The sequence below is a fragment of the Penicillium angulare genome, assembly GCF_028827245.1.
Source record: "Penicillium angulare strain IBT 27051 chromosome Unknown utg000004l_segment0_segment0, whole genome shotgun sequence".
NCBI lineage: Eukaryota > Fungi > Ascomycota > Eurotiomycetes > Eurotiales > Aspergillaceae > Penicillium > Penicillium angulare.
The window spans coordinates 3,455,042-3,470,768 of NW_026623163.1; the positions used below are offsets into that span (position 1 = coordinate 3,455,042).

At 45.1% G+C, this 15,727-nt stretch overlaps 3 protein-coding genes across 3 annotated transcripts; 1 reads left to right on the plus strand and 2 right to left on the minus strand.

The window, feature by feature from the left end:
- Positions 1-679: 679 nt before the first annotated feature.
- N7478_005233 (aromatic compound dioxygenase) lies at positions 680-2,121 on the plus strand (the record flags this gene model as incomplete). The annotated part of the gene is made up of 8 exons (XM_056921447.1): positions 680-737; positions 788-1,164; positions 1,230-1,361; positions 1,417-1,512; positions 1,670-1,787; positions 1,855-1,934; positions 1,987-2,032; positions 2,084-2,121. The coding sequence occupies 8 exons, from the start codon at positions 680-682 to the stop codon at positions 2,119-2,121; spliced, it is 945 nt and encodes a 314-aa protein (XP_056779484.1).
- A 556-nt stretch (positions 2,122-2,677) lies between these two features.
- N7478_005234 (uncharacterized protein) lies at positions 2,678-3,461 on the minus strand (the record flags this gene model as incomplete). The annotated part of the gene is made up of 3 exons (XM_056921448.1): positions 2,678-2,762; positions 2,870-3,092; positions 3,251-3,461. 3 exons carry the CDS (start codon positions 3,459-3,461, stop codon positions 2,678-2,680), a joined length of 519 nt encoding a protein of 172 aa, XP_056779485.1.
- A 2,499-nt stretch (positions 3,462-5,960) lies between these two features.
- Positions 5,961-11,101, minus strand: abcB (uncharacterized protein; the record flags this gene model as incomplete). The annotated part of the gene is made up of 10 exons (XM_056921449.1): positions 5,961-6,195; positions 6,437-6,811; positions 6,888-6,968; positions 7,033-8,314; positions 8,366-9,301; positions 9,351-9,584; positions 9,654-9,933; positions 9,983-10,209; positions 10,268-10,805; positions 10,925-11,101. 10 exons carry the CDS (start codon positions 11,099-11,101, stop codon positions 5,961-5,963), a joined length of 4,365 nt encoding a protein of 1,454 aa, XP_056779486.1.
- Between the last annotated feature and the right edge of the window lie 4,626 nt (positions 11,102-15,727).

Here is a 15,727-nt window from a genome sequence, read left to right on the forward strand (position 1 = left end):
GCTGTGTGGGACCCTTTGGACGGCTGGTTATCGCTGTTCGGGGCGGACATAGATATCCGGGTGGGCTCCACCCAATTTAGAGACACAATATGAACACAACCACGCTAGTCGGTAGGACTGATTGCGCGTACCTTGGGGTTTCAATCGTTAAAGGCCCCTGATCTGTTTAGATCCACTGGAATCTGCAGGGAGATACGCTAGGCATATTGCGAATCCAATCATTCAACCCGGTTTTGTAAAACAGTTCCGTGCCGAGCCATCAAGACTCGTCCGGGTAAGCACTTTGCTCAAAATCCCGAAAACAGATGTAAGCACTAGAATTGGGATAAAGGGCCAGCTTATAACTTGCAGGTCTGTCTTTACTGCTTTAGGGAGCGCGTAGGAATGTGGCTTCATGGCGAAAAGCGAATGAGAGGTTCATCACATTAGGTGTGCGACGGAAATAACCATCAGGATCTTTCTTGGTCCCCACTATTGATTATGTGCTATGAAGTGGGTTAAAGCGTCATCCTTAGAAGTAGATAGGTCCACGTAGAGTCAGCCGAGTTCTATTTGTCACTCGCGGCAGTAGTAGGCGAGTTAAGAAATGTATATAAAGTCAGGTTGAGACTGCCGTATCCTAATATATTTCACTTCCAAGATTCATTCCAATCATCAAAACTTGCAATAATCAAAGACAATGTTTCTTGAATCGACGCTTATTGGCGCCATTGCCTTCTCTGGCTTTTTTGCATCTGGTATTTTCTAGCCGTTAGTTGAATTTTGCTCTGATTCTAACAGAGAACAGCTCATCAGGGGCCACATGCACAGTTCAGTGCATCAGAGCTGGCAGCGCGGTCTGAAAAGGTACAACAATGCTCCAACACTGTCGGGGAAGGTAAAAAAAAAAGACATGCCCTCCGCCGCAGAGAAATGGCCAAACGGGATTCCAATGGTGAAACCACTTATGAGATCCACGCCCAAGCTCCCAAGTATGATCTCTTGAAGAACGGCACCACCCTTCTGACCCCAGAAGTGAGCGAGGGACCCTATTGGTACCCAAGAAGCCAGGCACTTCACCAAGACATTGCAGAAGAACAAGAAGGTGTCCCCCTTGTCCTAGATATTGCTCTTATGGACATCGATACCTGTGAGCCTCTGACCGGTGTTCTGGTGGATATTTGGGTATGCATGATCGCAGTCATTGATTCGAATCGTTCAGAATATTTGAACTGACTACTTTGTAACAGCACTGCAACGCCACTGGATCATTCAGTTCGTTTACCGGCTTGGATCCCAACGAGTCATTCGGAACGGTGTATAAAGAAAAAACTGGAAAGACATTTTCCACGTCCGGTGGACTTCCCGAGTCCAAGCTAGAGGTTAACATTTTACCGAGGTTTATTTGATGTTTGAATTGATGCTCATTCTTTTCAGGGCCTTTCAACCGACAGTGAGACGTGGCTCCGGGGCATGTGGCCCACGGACAAGCATGGCGCGACCTCCTTTCAGACTGTATTCCCTGGATTCTATGTATGTTGATCATGATCTATCCATTTTACGAATATTCATTATCGATTGGCTGGTAATAGATCGAACGTGCAATTCACATCCATGTTCAAGTTCATACAAACTGGAGCGTCATTCTGAATGGTACTATCTCTCACGGCCGATCGTGAGCACGGGACAGATATTCTTCGCTGAGGACTTGGAAGAGGAGATCATGGCTCTGGAGCCATATGCCAGCCATACTCAGATCTCCCGCCTGAAGAATATCAATGATGGAATTTACACCAATGAGTCATATAGTAAGTCATCGGCACAACCTTTATTCCCAAGACTGAGGGCATCATTTCTTAACAAATATTATCGCAGCCGGTGCAATGACCATCATGGATACCGAACCGCTCGGCGGAAGGTCCTACAAAAACGGAGTCCTTGGATATATTGCTTTGGTATGCTGATCTTCAATTAATTTATAAGACTTGATTCTAACCACTCGATCAGGGAATTGATACTACCTCAATTAAGGATGGTACAACCGAAAGCCCAAGTAAGCATTTCAACTATTCAACGCCTTTGACAAGTGACTGATTTTGCATAGATCCTCCGGTAGTTTCAGACCCTCCTACTATCAATTGAGATAAAGGTATCAATCATCAAATACTCGCATGTCCTTTGACACAATTGACCTAGAAGCTATAAACGTTGAGCGTATTGTGCTATAGTACGACGCATTTGTTAACTGCTTTGGATGTACGAATATTAACGAGAGTCTGGACTTCCTTCTTCATGCCTCGTGATACAAGCATGAGCTCCGATTCACCATGCGACATGTTATTTTTTGCACTTAGCCCTTGCAAATAGAAACCCTCGGTTTCTGAAGAAGTCTTATTACTGTTATCCCTTTATTTGAACGATGAAACACTTTATTTTGGGGTTTGGCTCTCAGAGCTCAAAAGAAATAACTTCTCTTCTATTTATTCGCAAAAGAACCTTTTATAGTAAGATGATCTACTTTTTGCATCCATTTCAAGTGACAATCAGAATGATTTTTCAAAAAAGTCTTATACTGTATTCACGTAGGTGTTTGTTTATATAATCTTGGAAGACTCTACAAGCATCCAAATACACAAAGGATAAAGACATATAGTAGATCCAAAGGAATCTATCTACTTTTCTATCTTAGCATGAGACTTTAGTCATCTAGTCCAGGGCAGTTCTCGCTGGTCTTGGACGTAATATCGTCATAAGGTGAAGGATCAGTCCAGATAATTTTGAAGCTGTATTGAAGTCAGCATGTCTCGCTTCAAAAGTTCCGACTACTTGGATGAGACAGTCGATCCGCAGATCGAAAGTAGCATATGTGGGAAAGACGACTAATACATACCTATCGTCGGGATAATCAGGAGCATCATCGTCGCCTAGTTTATCAACAATGTCGGTCAGGGCATCGTGTTCCCAGCAGATCAGGATATTTCCAGACCCGGTATATCCATCGACAACATCCTTGACGCAGCTAGGGTCATCCCGGTCGCAAGAAGTATCGACAGTCAGGCCCAGGTCCCCTGCTAGAGGCTCCACGGTATCATAGGGGCGCTGACGGCTGCCATCTGTTCTCTTTGTTAGATACATAAAGTTTTTGAGATGACAATAATTGGTAACGGGATTACTTGAGCAAATATAATTTGGCTTTCAAAGAATTCGACCCGTGCAAATAACATAAACTCCCAAAAAGGTTGATGTGCTAACATTCAAAATATTTACTTACCACTTTGAGGGGTTTGCGCCATAATATGGCCAATGTTGTAGCTGGAACTCGAGCTAAAAACATTTCGCAGACATTGTGCACGCTCAAGGCCCTGGGAGCTTAGCCCATCACCATCATCTGGCTTCTCGCCATGTCGGATAAGATAAACGGTTGGATCAGCAACTACGAGTGCGGCGGCAGCCAATATGTAAAGCGAAGCAGCCTTAACCATAATGAAAGTTTTTACAGTATTCAATCAATTGAAACCGCAAAATCTGATGTTAGATCTTAATCTTCAAAGACGATAGAAGGAAAAATCGATTGATTCAAGTTCATGGGACTCATTTGACTGCATTTATACTTGAATCTCACGAATTGAGTTTATACCGTAGATATATTCAATGTTACCTTTCGTGGTGCTCGAGCGGCTTCTGCGGTTACGTATAGCCATTCGTTTTTCTGATCTCCATGTCATGGGTGTCCAGGAGAGTTTGATTCGCTCGACGATCAGCGATCTAATCTGATATAGGTAAATGAAGATGCGCCCGCCCCCGCGCCCCGATATCGGAGACTTGGCTTGGTTTGGTTTAGCGCTCTGGGATGCAGAGAAAATAGTTATATCATTGAATTGGATAAGAGAAACCCCAGTGGGGTAATTCACCAGGAATTGATGATTGGAATGTGGATGAACGCGTGAACGCGTCAACGCGTCATGCCCTTATCGGGCCGGAAATCGGTTTTATCGAGACTCGATGCGGCCATGTTCATGAGAGATCACTGCTCTTATGAAGGGCAAAAAAACTAGAGAAATCGTTTAGATTTGACCATTTTTACATACATTAATGCGATATCATACTTGAATTGCCTAGCTTTGTGTGCGTATCGCGAAATTAGACTCTTATTGATGACTTGGGAGCTATTGGGGGGCATTGGCAAGATCATACCACGGAAAATTTTTGGTTTCTACCCAACGAAATGAATTTCATTCGTTTCCCTATCTTTGAAGACTTGAAGGATATGCATGTAGGTTCCTATAAACTTAAAGTAGGAGTATCATACTTCGTAGTACATCCATAAATCTTCCAAGGTTAGTACTGGTAATACCAAGTTCCAAGTCCACTGGTATTTGAAGTTCATGGGACCCGCAATGTATATTTCCAGCTTCATTCAAGTTGATAGCACATCATGATGTAGTTAGTACTAGTAGTAACTTAGGCAGTACCCAAGCTGTCGCACTATCCTAGCATCTATACTCCCCAATAGGAGCTCATGTATTCATTATTTACTCCTTTTTTCCAGCGCTTTTTGGTGGCAAAATATTATGAATGGCTTGCCGCTTTGCTCCAAAATACAATAAGTCACAGAAATGTGCAGTATTTGAGGATATTATGAAAGGGTTCAACTACTGGAAGGCGGTGTTTGGCTGTCATCCGTACTTCACGGCTCATGATAGGTATCAGCCAACCAGAAGGTTGGAGTGGGATGTTCCGTCAATCTGGGTTTGCAACTACGAAGACGACCCTAGGTAGTGGAGCGATTCTTGCAGGCGATACATTGAAGCCAATACTATTACAACACTGAATGACGGTGTGCGCTACCGCCCGTACGCCTCCGGCGATTGGCTACCTCCCCTCCCGTATTCTCAAATTGCGCCCAAAGAGGCGAATGTCCATGTCCGATGCCTGGACTTTTTGAGAACAAAGTTAACCTAGGGAGCCTCCCGCCCCCTTCTCAAAAAGTGCTTACTAAACGATGCCTTTTCACTCGCTAGCCGTGTGAACACCAAGTCAGATGAAATATATATTTCAAATTATACAACCTCCGTCTATGCCACTGGGAAGAGCTTCGCCCCCCAATCATATCCTGAATATAATGATTCTCCTTTAGGAATAGATTTTAGTTGAAAGTTGACAAGATATTTGTGAAAGATAGCCATGAATATCAGCGGTGATGAGAAACACTAGTGTGAAAAAATCAGCCACTTCGGTTACAGAAGAAAGAGAATTCCCTGATGTAATAATTGATGAATTAAATATGATGTTATAGGCTTCTGCTCTATGTATAGAAAATGGGTTTCCCCGTTGGCCTGTGACGGCGGAGAATGTGGATAGCCACCCCGTGAAAACCACTTGGACAGAGCTCTGGAGATTCGAATGGAAAGAAATTTTACCATAAGCGCAGGGGAGACTACTTGAATAATATGGAAGTAAATTTTAAGTTTAAAGTAACGAAAGCATGGTCACACAAGTGTAAATTGGAAATATAGGTCATTCAATTTGATTTTCAAGTATTATCCTTGATTATCATTAATAGCGAGCCAAGTGATATGCACGAGTATATCAGATTATAGACAATCCACCCAATCGAGTTGCCAAACTCTTGTCAAGAGTCCAAAATGAAGTCAACGAGAGTGCAGAAGAGAAATGATACACTCAGACGCTGACAGCCCGAATAACCGAGAGTCATGATAATAAAAGCATCCCAAGCGTATCAGCAATAAAAACGAGACAGAAATACAAAACGCCTGGCAACCAACTCTGTATGTTGACGTCGATATGTACCGTAAAGTAAAATAAATCAGTGCGCCATATCAAAACAGCAAGCTCGCCAGTAGCTAGCTAGCAAGCAAGCAAGGCAAAAAGGGCTCAATTTGTGCAGTGCCATAATGCAAAAGAAGGGGAGCAAAACCCAAACAAGAAGAGACATTTCGGGAACAAGATCATGTACAAGCTTAATCCGAGTCTTCAGAGGCCATGGCGCTGGAGTAGAGTCGGCTGAAGTGAGACTTGGGCTCTGTCAGCAACGCGTACGGCTCGCCGTTTTCTACGATACGGCCGGCGTCCAGCACCACAACACGGTCATAGTCTAGAATGGTGTCGAGCTTGTGGGCAACAGAGATGATCGTGTGATTGCAGAATTTCTCACGGATGACGCGTTGCATGATTTCGTCTGTCTTGGTATCGATGCTGTTGTTTGAGATTAGCAAACATCATGTACTGCAAGGGGCAGAAATAGAAAAGTGGGCGGTGCTGGGGCGCTCAGATCAAGCCGCATATGCAGGGGATGAGTGACAGGCAGGAACAAAAGAAATTAAATCGGAAGAAGCACGAGTCAGAAATACAAGAAAAAAGGAGAAGTAGATGTGGGGACGTTTGCAATGCGAGGGAACACGTCAGGGGGTGAGACAATAAATGGATATTCACTCACTTGCTGGTTGCCTCGTCGAGAATGAGGATGTTTCCCGGACGAAGAATTGCCCGAGCAAGGCAGAACAACTGCCTCTGGCCGTGCGAGAGGTGGATCTCATCGATGTCGGTGTCTAGGTCTCCCTTCTCCTGAATGGCGGGAAGGAGATGCACGGTCTTCAGCGCAGCCAAGATGTCTTGATCGTTGCAGACACCTGTCGGGTCCGCATTGAGTCGGACACTTCCCTTGAATAGTAGAGAGTCTTGCGAGACTCCATTGATACGGGATCGAATGTCGCGCCTCGGTAGTCGAGAGATGTCCTCGCCATCGACCGTAATCATACCATTCGTCAGCTCGATCATGCGGAAAATGCTCATAATCATCGAGGTTTTGCCACTGTATTCCATGTCAGAGTTGGTTCAAAGTAGAATTTTCAAATCAACCGATTCATTTTGTCAGATTATTGACGAACCTTCCTGTTCGGCCGCAAATGCCGACCTTTTCACCTGCGTTAACAGTTAAAGACACATCGTTGAGAACCGGCTCCGAGGGTCTGGTGCCCAATGTTAGCATACAATAGGTCAAATTTGTTTGAAGTCAAGTAGGAAGAGTCTTACCTGTAGGCCGCAGAAACTGAGTGGAAGCTTACTGCGCCTTTCGAAGGCCAGTTTGGAGGGATCTCGCCATCTTCTCCTGGCTTGTCCTCCGACTCGACAGTTTGAGTAAAGTCTTTGATGCGCTGAATCGACCCAATATGGGTCTCCAGGTTGGTCCAGAAAGTGACTACTAGTTTGATGGTTTGGCTAAACTGGATAACGTTGAGGAGAGCAACACCCACTGAGCCTGCATTCAGAGAAGTTCCACGGAGAACGACCACGAGGACAATCAATAGAATGGCAATCCCAGCAACGACCAAGTCAAGGGAAAGAGTCAGCCACCTCTGGATAGCAAACATATAGTAAAATGGCCGCTGTGAAGTGTCCAAAAGCTGAATATTTTTCTTCTCCATACCATGTTGCCAGCCAAAAGCCCTCAAAGTGACAAGTCCTTGGAGAGAATCCGTAAAATGGGTAAACAGAGGAGCCTTAGCTTCAAGATCCATGTAACGAAGCTGACGCGAAGTTCTTAGGTAGAGTTTTTGGATGAGGAAGAGAACTCCAAGAACAAGTGGGAAAGAAATGGCGGCATACTTCGACCCGACACCGATCAGAGCCATCTGCGCCATGCAGAGAAATACAGTGGCAATAGTGTTGATAGCCGCAATAGGCAGCTCCATGTCAATGAGTTGGAGGTCCTGACTGAATCTGTTGAGAATGGAGCCACTGTCTGTTGTGGAGAAGAACAGCATCGGTGCACTGAGGACGGTAGTCAAGAGTCGACGGTGGAAGAATTCTCCAGACTTGGGTACCATAGTAATGATCATTTGCCAACAACCCACAATCAGGGAGATCATAGCAACACAGCCCAACATCACATAAATTCCAAGGTAATAACCGACACGTTCCCTGGGGTGGATCGTGTCAGACTCAGCCCACCACTGCACCCAAATCGTGGGGAACGAAATGCAGAACACAAAGCCCGCCATCGCAACCACGAAGACCAGAGCAGGAAACCATCCAATTGCATTGATATAATAGGTATAGATTCCAAGATCACTTCCGGTGGCTCGGTTCAGTGGCTCTGGCTCCAGAAATTCTTTCTCCTTTTCAATGGAGTCAATAGTGCTGTAACTGGGAGACTCAGAGAAGCGTTTGGGCTTATAATCCCAATCGGCGGCAGTGAGCCCAAAGCTGGAAACGTAGCCACCGGTTTTGTTCAGAGCACTGAAGCTTCCCTGTTCCATTATACGGCCTTCGGTGTCGAGAACGACAATGTGATCAGTGTAAGGAAGACGTTTCACTGTGTAATAGTAAGCGAGTGAACAGCATATGTAGAATCAAAAGTTCTTACCGGAAGATGAAGCGACAATAATAGAGGTTCCAGTCTCTCTCAAGAGTCCCATATGACCGAAAAGGCTGTGAAATATGCGATTTTCCGTAGTAGCATCAAGCCCACTCAGCGCATCGTCCAAAATTATAATCTTTCGTCTAGCATAGACAGCTCGAGCAAGGGCAATGCGTTGACTCTGCCCGCCGCTGAGGGCTACTCCCTTGCTCCCAATGACACTCCGATCGCCACGTGGAAATTGTCCGAGGTCTTCTTCAAGAGCACATGCCTGGATAACGGTAGCATACCACCTGGGATCATAGTCTGACATAGCAACGATGCTGTCTTTGATGGTGCCATTCATGTGCCACGGCGTCTGGTCACAGAAGGCTACACTCCCTGAAGACAGTTCAATCTTACCATCTGTGCAGGGCATCTCACCAAGAAGAGCCTTGAGAAGAGAAGACTTGCCACAGCCAGATGGTCCAATGATCATCGAAAAACTTCCACGAGGAATGCTGAAATTAATGTCTTTCAATACGGGTCCTTTTTCTGCATCCCAGTTAAATGTTCCATTTTGGATCATTCCAGAGTTCATCGTCGATGAGGTTGAGCCCCGCTTGAAGGATTCAACGGAAGCGGAGTTACTTGAGGACAAATCCATATCACCAGACTTAGAGAGGAACTTGCTTTCGCCCAGATCTTCTAATGAAGGAAGAAAAGGTGATTGTCGTCGATGGTCGTTATGATCCTCCTTTTCGAGAAACTCTTGAATACGAGCAAATGATCCCACGGATCCGGCAAAAGACATGAGCGCCATGACCAGTGTCAATAATGGATCGGAAAGGAGCGAGAACAGTGCCAGAGAAGTATAAACTCGTGTGACAGTTAGAGAGTTACTGGAGATACCTTCGTAAACCCCAAAGGTGAAAATCGGCGCAAAGATCCGGGTCAACCAGGCTGTTACGGTCAGTATTGAGGTCAATTCTGATGGAAGGAGAATAAATACCGAAACCCATGTTCCACACTAGTAAAGTACGGAATTTCTTAGAGATGTTTAGTTCATCAAGACGCAAGCCATGAACAAACTTCATGAAAGAGTTTTGGAGACCCAGCATCTTGACACCTTTGATCGATCCCAGCATACCAGAGGTAGACGAGATTCTTCGCTCAATGGCCTCAAGCCATTTTGCCTGACGTGCTACAACAAATGACATTCCAACGAGAGACCCGATCAATGCCACTGGTGAAATGTTAGTACAGATGGAAGTATGGTAGCTTCGAAGCCCAGAGATATCTAGATGGAACCTACCAAGAGCCACGCAGACAGGAACAACGCATGAGATTCCCAATTGGCGTTCTAGGAGATAAATTGCTAGCGCAATCTCAACCGAGTTTGCCCATATCTCATGCATAGTTTGCCAACCTTGAGTAATTCTCTCAACGTCCGCACTCATCAATGTGAGCGAATTAGCAGGATCAGCATCGCTCAGAGTGAGGGCGCTGGCCTTTTTATAAAGCATGGTAACCAGGATACCACGAGCCATGCTGATACCTCTGTAAGTCATATGTTGGTATTGCCCCATCGAAACCTAGATAGTTGTCAATTGATGTCCAGTTCATGAGAACCGAACTACTCACAGCCAGACCAAGATAAACGAGAGCATAAGCACCAATCAACCCGTAGCCAATATTGTTGGTCGCTTGATTCACCGGCTCATTAAAATAAGAAAGAGATCGTGTTAAAAGGAGCGGCTGCGAAAAGTTGAATGCCACTACACACGCCCGAGCGGGAATCGCCGTAAGAAGGGGCCATTTAGCCGCCTTCAAACACTCCAAGTGAAGTGTATTGGGGGTCTTGCTCTTGACTATGGAGAGTTAGCTCATCGTTGAAAGTCTGTTTAGGAATTGACTGTCTTAAATTACCTTTGCTCCATCGTTCTTCGAAAATGGCCAGCAGTCTTTCAGAGCTCAGCTCCTTGTCCAGAGGAAAGAGATCCTCAATAGAAAGTATACTGCTAAATCCGACGTTGAAAACAGGGTTCAGCCAGTAGAAGACGGATCGATTATAGAAACTAGCAGTCGCTTCTGGAGGATAACCTTGGAATTCAGACTTCAAGATATGTCTCTTTTCGACAGCTTCGAGAATAGCAAGCAGTAGCTTGGCCCCCACTGAAATTGTAGTGACAGTTGCAATGATGTCGTCGAAGGAATTCGCAGATCGCAGCCACAGGGTTCTAGCCCGAGAAACATCGAAAAGCAAGCTGCAGAGGAGGTATGCATTCAAAATGAAAGACGGTCGGACAGACCGTGCATGTTCCGCATACGAGAGTGCAGCGAGAAACAGGACACCGACGGTCAAGATGGCATTTGTCGGGAGAGAAGCTTTCGTGCCATCGGCGGAAGGCAGAGCCCAAAGAACTGTTTGGGTGATTTGAAGTCCGAAAAAAAACAGCCAAGCAGTCTGGTAGTGGGTGAAGGACGCAGGTTAGCCAGGTGAATTCATGATTTGATGTTCCACTGCTTCTGACTTTGGCTTCTCGGAGAAATAAATAAGAAGAGGAAGAAGCAAAACAAACTTACCAGTTTAAGCAGAAGCAACCATGAACCAACAACCTTGGGCCGTTTTTGCGAAAGTTGGTAGATTCGGAAAGGAACAATTATTAAGATTAATGCAATTGGAAGTATTTCGAGAATAGCTTCCTCGAAAAGTAGTGTAAAATCAAATCCACCTCGACATGAACCAGCCCAGACACGCATGGTGTTGTCCACAACGCGGCACGAAGTCGCTGAGGATGTCGAAGAAGCCATAGCTACTCTCCAATAACCATCCAATTGGCGTGAAATAAAGATGGTCGAAGAGAGTAGTTGCCGAAAGAGCTCCACGAGTGTCGTAGATGAAGGAGAGTTTAACAGAAGGTCATGACTTGAAGAGACGCAAGTTTGGGGTCTTGTGGTCTAGATCAGATACATCCAAAAAGGACTTTCAGGCTCTAAAGGCGCATTATCCCTCTGCAGGAGCTTACTACAGTGCATCCAGGAGAGGTACACCCTGAACTCCTATAGGAAATGCCTGTTTGGTTCCTGCAACTTAGTGGGCATTCAATGCAACCTTACACTGACCTTTTTTCGCCTTCCTTTCCTTTTCTTTTTTTTTTTTTTTTTTCTTTTTCTTTTTCTTATTTTTTTCTTTTTAAGAAAAAGTCCTTTACCGATGATGCCGTCTGATGGCATGGTTATTTCGGATTTTTTATTTTATTTGTGGTATTATTTTTTAGGGTCTACATTAGGCGGCACTGCTGGCTAGTTCTCAGGGTTTTCTCTTTTTACTTTACCAATTTATTTTTTATTTTCTCCCTTTCCCTCTCGCGTTTACCCCAGTGGATTTTCTGCACGCATTGTATTTCGGGGGGTTTTTCCGTTTTTCTCCTCTACCATAGCCCGCTGGGGCCAATTTATCCCCTGTCCATGGGCTGTTAATTGGTTCCTTTTCTCCTCTCCTTGGGGATGTGGGGGGACGCAGATGCAGCAGCATCAATAGAGCTCGACCCCCTGGAGTGAATCAAATAATAGTAGGGAAGAGTAAGCTTGCCTGGGTAATAGTTTAGCATGGGGGATAGGGGAAAAATTAGATTAAAAGTTCATACAAGTGATCTCATCCGGTGGATCGTCGGACCAACACGAGGTGAATCCCGAGCAACCTTGCAGCAATATTGTAGTGACGGGCCAATGAGCATTTTGCCTCTGGAGACGGTCAAAAGACCCTCCCCCTAGTTAGGTTAAGCCCATATCTGCCGAAGGTAATTAAACCAGCATTTATGCGAGGGTTATACCTTTCATCTGTATAATTTATGATCCTGAAGATCCCTTGGATGATCCCGATGACATGACCCTTTGAAACAATGCAGCTGGTAGGAAGCTTTTACATAACCTTCGTTGACTGCATAGAATCAGGACTTCAGGTCAGACAATATGATGCCCAACTCTACGGTTCTTGGTGTATGACTAGACTCTCGGTGTAGATGTGAGTTATGTGTCAGGTGTAGCTAGTTGATTGTGCTTTGGGATCTACCCACAGCTTTCGAGGAGTTGAGAATACGGAGAACACTAAACAATTGTTTCTTCCAGATTGCGTGGAAGCTGGAACTCGTGGCGTAATCAAATACCTTCAAATACATTGATTTTATTTTAGGTTCCTTTATTTTTAATATCTCATCTATATGATCCGAGCCCGTTGTGTTGTTTCCCAATTTCCACGATTACCGACGATATCTTCGTTTTAGTTTTTTTTCTTTTCTTTTCTATCTTCTTTTTTTTCTCGTTTTCGGGTGCTTTTCGTTACTACTCCACTAACAGTCCACAGGTAGATCAACCTGTCAACTACGGGATTTGCTTTTGTGAAAACTCACCAGTGGGGGCGAGGCCCGGATGTGCTATTTCCATATTTAGATATATTTGGCGAATGATTACTCTAAGTCTGCTTGCTCGACTGGCTATGGAATAAAACCAAGACTAAGCGCTTGCTGCTCCTGACGCAACATCCGATCAATTCTAATCACGACTGGGGATGGCAAGAAATGCGCATGGCGACGTGGAAGTTCCCCGAGGGCCCAGCCTTTGTGCTTTGGAATACGTACGTACAGCTACAAACCCAGAACCTCGTAAGCGAGGCGTATGCAAGATGTCCAAGGGGGTCCGGATTCTCCTTAAAAAGCGTGGTTGATGGGTGGCAATGTGGAATCAGTCATGGTACTTTTTTACCCCAGAACCCACAATGTCCCCTCCCCCAATTCCAAATCTGTTTTGTTCCATTCTTCCGCGAATTTCTCATCCATTGCACATGAAAAAAAAAACAAACAAACAAACAAACAATTGGACTTCATTTTGAATTTTTGAATCCAATGTCATATCGGGCGATCTCGATTGATCATGTCTAGTGGTTGATCACAGTGTATAATTCGATTTGTTCGCTATTATTCTGTGCCACTAGTGGAGGACTGGGTTTACGCGGGCCTTAACCGTCGCGGGAACTAGAGAGTTTAGTGTTCCCTCAGTGTTCCCCATAGAGCGTCCCCTTCTGCTTCCCGAATGGTTCGTCGGGCTTCGGACTCTCCACTTAGTACAATCGGCTCGTCTTACTAGTTTCAAGCACATACAGCTCATCCCCATTCCTTCGGACCGGTTTGTGGATTAAGCCATTGCGTTCCAGGCGTCGAGAGACCATCCAATTGGCACCACTTACTGGATGTGGCGAGTTCCAAGGCTTGCGAATGTCGGCCGAGGCGGGCGCCTCACTAGGGGGTGGGATGAGGTTAAAGCCGCGACAGCGGTCGGGGATTTGGTAACGAATGATTTACAAGGCAAGCTTGTTTGCTATTGACGATCACACCCTAACTAAACCAGGGAAAATCAAACAACAGTCAATGAAAGGATACAGGGAAATCAACTTCGCCACATGGACGGAGAATTGTTGGCGAGCTACATTCTTCAACAGAGACCATGCTTTTTGTGTGCCGCATTTCTGGAATAATGACATCGACATAGATTTTAGTATTCTGTTCTAGGTCCTAGGCAGTGTTTGAATAGCTGTGGGGGAAGCAAAGGGCTGCTCCTTCTTTATGCGCGGGGCTATTGAATTATAGATTATGAATTTTATCTATCCCCCCCCCTCTTTTTAATAAAAGAGTCATTTTTTTGCAAGGTGATGTATCTTCTAGGGATAGAATAATATGACAGCCCGAAGATGGTCGGGGCACTTGTTGTCCCGAGCGACCACTGGTTAAATGTGGACGGGCCCCGTCGGATAGACCCGCAATCAGCCATTTGACGACGCCCTTGCAGAACTTCCAAGGTTGACTTGGAAGTGTGAAAGGGGCGCTTTCGTTGGGCCATAGTGACCTGCGCCACAAACACCACAAGTCTCCTCTAAGTACCAAGTACATGCGTGGACATGGTCAGTCCCATACTTAATGCTGGTCTCGTGACATGAGCTAGACTTCCAGTCCCAACTATAACCAATAGCGTTAATTACCGTGATTTATTGTCTTAACCCGAGTCTTATTAGTCGGCAACCTTACCCGAACTATTAATCCGGTTTTAGTGGGAGTGAAAGAAGAGTTCTGGCCGTCAGATACAGAAAGGGATGTGTTCTAACAAGTATTTTGGTGCACTACTCGACTAACTCCCTCTTCCAAGCGATTGCGACTGCAACTCCCCCCACCCACAAGTCATTTACTAAAGTTGCAGATCACGGTGACACTCCGGAGAATCCAAATGGGACAATTATGCGAGGCGAATGGAGTGATCAGAACACCATGTCTCGATTATGATCACCGCTACGCCTCCACTTTGTCAATCAGGTGCGCGGTAAATCATAGATCTCCCCGACCCGTATTAGAGAAACCTTGCTGATGCTAAGAGCCTTATGCTTTGTGCAGAGCACAGACTACAACAGCCGCAATGGATCTGTCCAGCTCGGAGACAGGTGAGGCCCTGATCAAGGTGGAGACTTTCTGCCATGTGTGCGTGCAGCTTGGGCACATCCAGTCGGTGTAACAAAATGTAATCGTGTTGAGATCTTGTGAAGTGAATTATAGACTGATCAATGCATGGTTGATGCTGGACCCTACATATTCTTAATCCAGTATATTTTACATTAAGAAAGAGCTGGAGAATCATTCCCTAATCCGGGATTTGATGTACCTGTTCTTGAAAATGTTTTAAACCCTATGCATCTTCTAGAAACCATCGGCGTCATTGGTATCAGCATCAGCACATCGCCAGCTGACGACTAGCAACTATAGATGAGAGAATTAGAAAGGAATGTGAGGAAAATCCCGCGCCGTCTTAGATGACAATGGTGGCGCGGCCCCAATGGCAAGATCACGGCTGTTGACAGCCTGGCGTCCTGCCTTGCTGAACCCACGTTCGAGACTGCAGACAAGGGGTCATCCTGATCGGGAGATTGCGAGTGGATTTATAACCCAGTGAAAGAAAGGCTAGAGATGTGTCAAGGTGTAAATTCATAACGAAAAAAAGAATAAATCTACCGCGTCCAAGGCGTTCAACACACAAGGTGAAATATTACACTCGAAGGCCTTCCTAAACGGTCATAGTGAAGTTATACCCCTGCAGCGTGGTGTTTTGTGTCGAATTTTTCTTTCTCAAATTTTTTTCTGCTACCTAGTTTGGGCAGGGTTTTCCATTTCTATTTTAGTTTTGTTTTCGCAATAACTGTTCGGTTTTTCCCCGTTTGTATTCTACTGTAATTTTCATTTAAATTCAAATTCAAATATGATTAGGATTATTATTATTATGATTATTGTGTCTTAGTCTTTCTAGGCCTTATTCTTCCGTCGGAATCATGGAGCCCCGGGCCTATGAGTG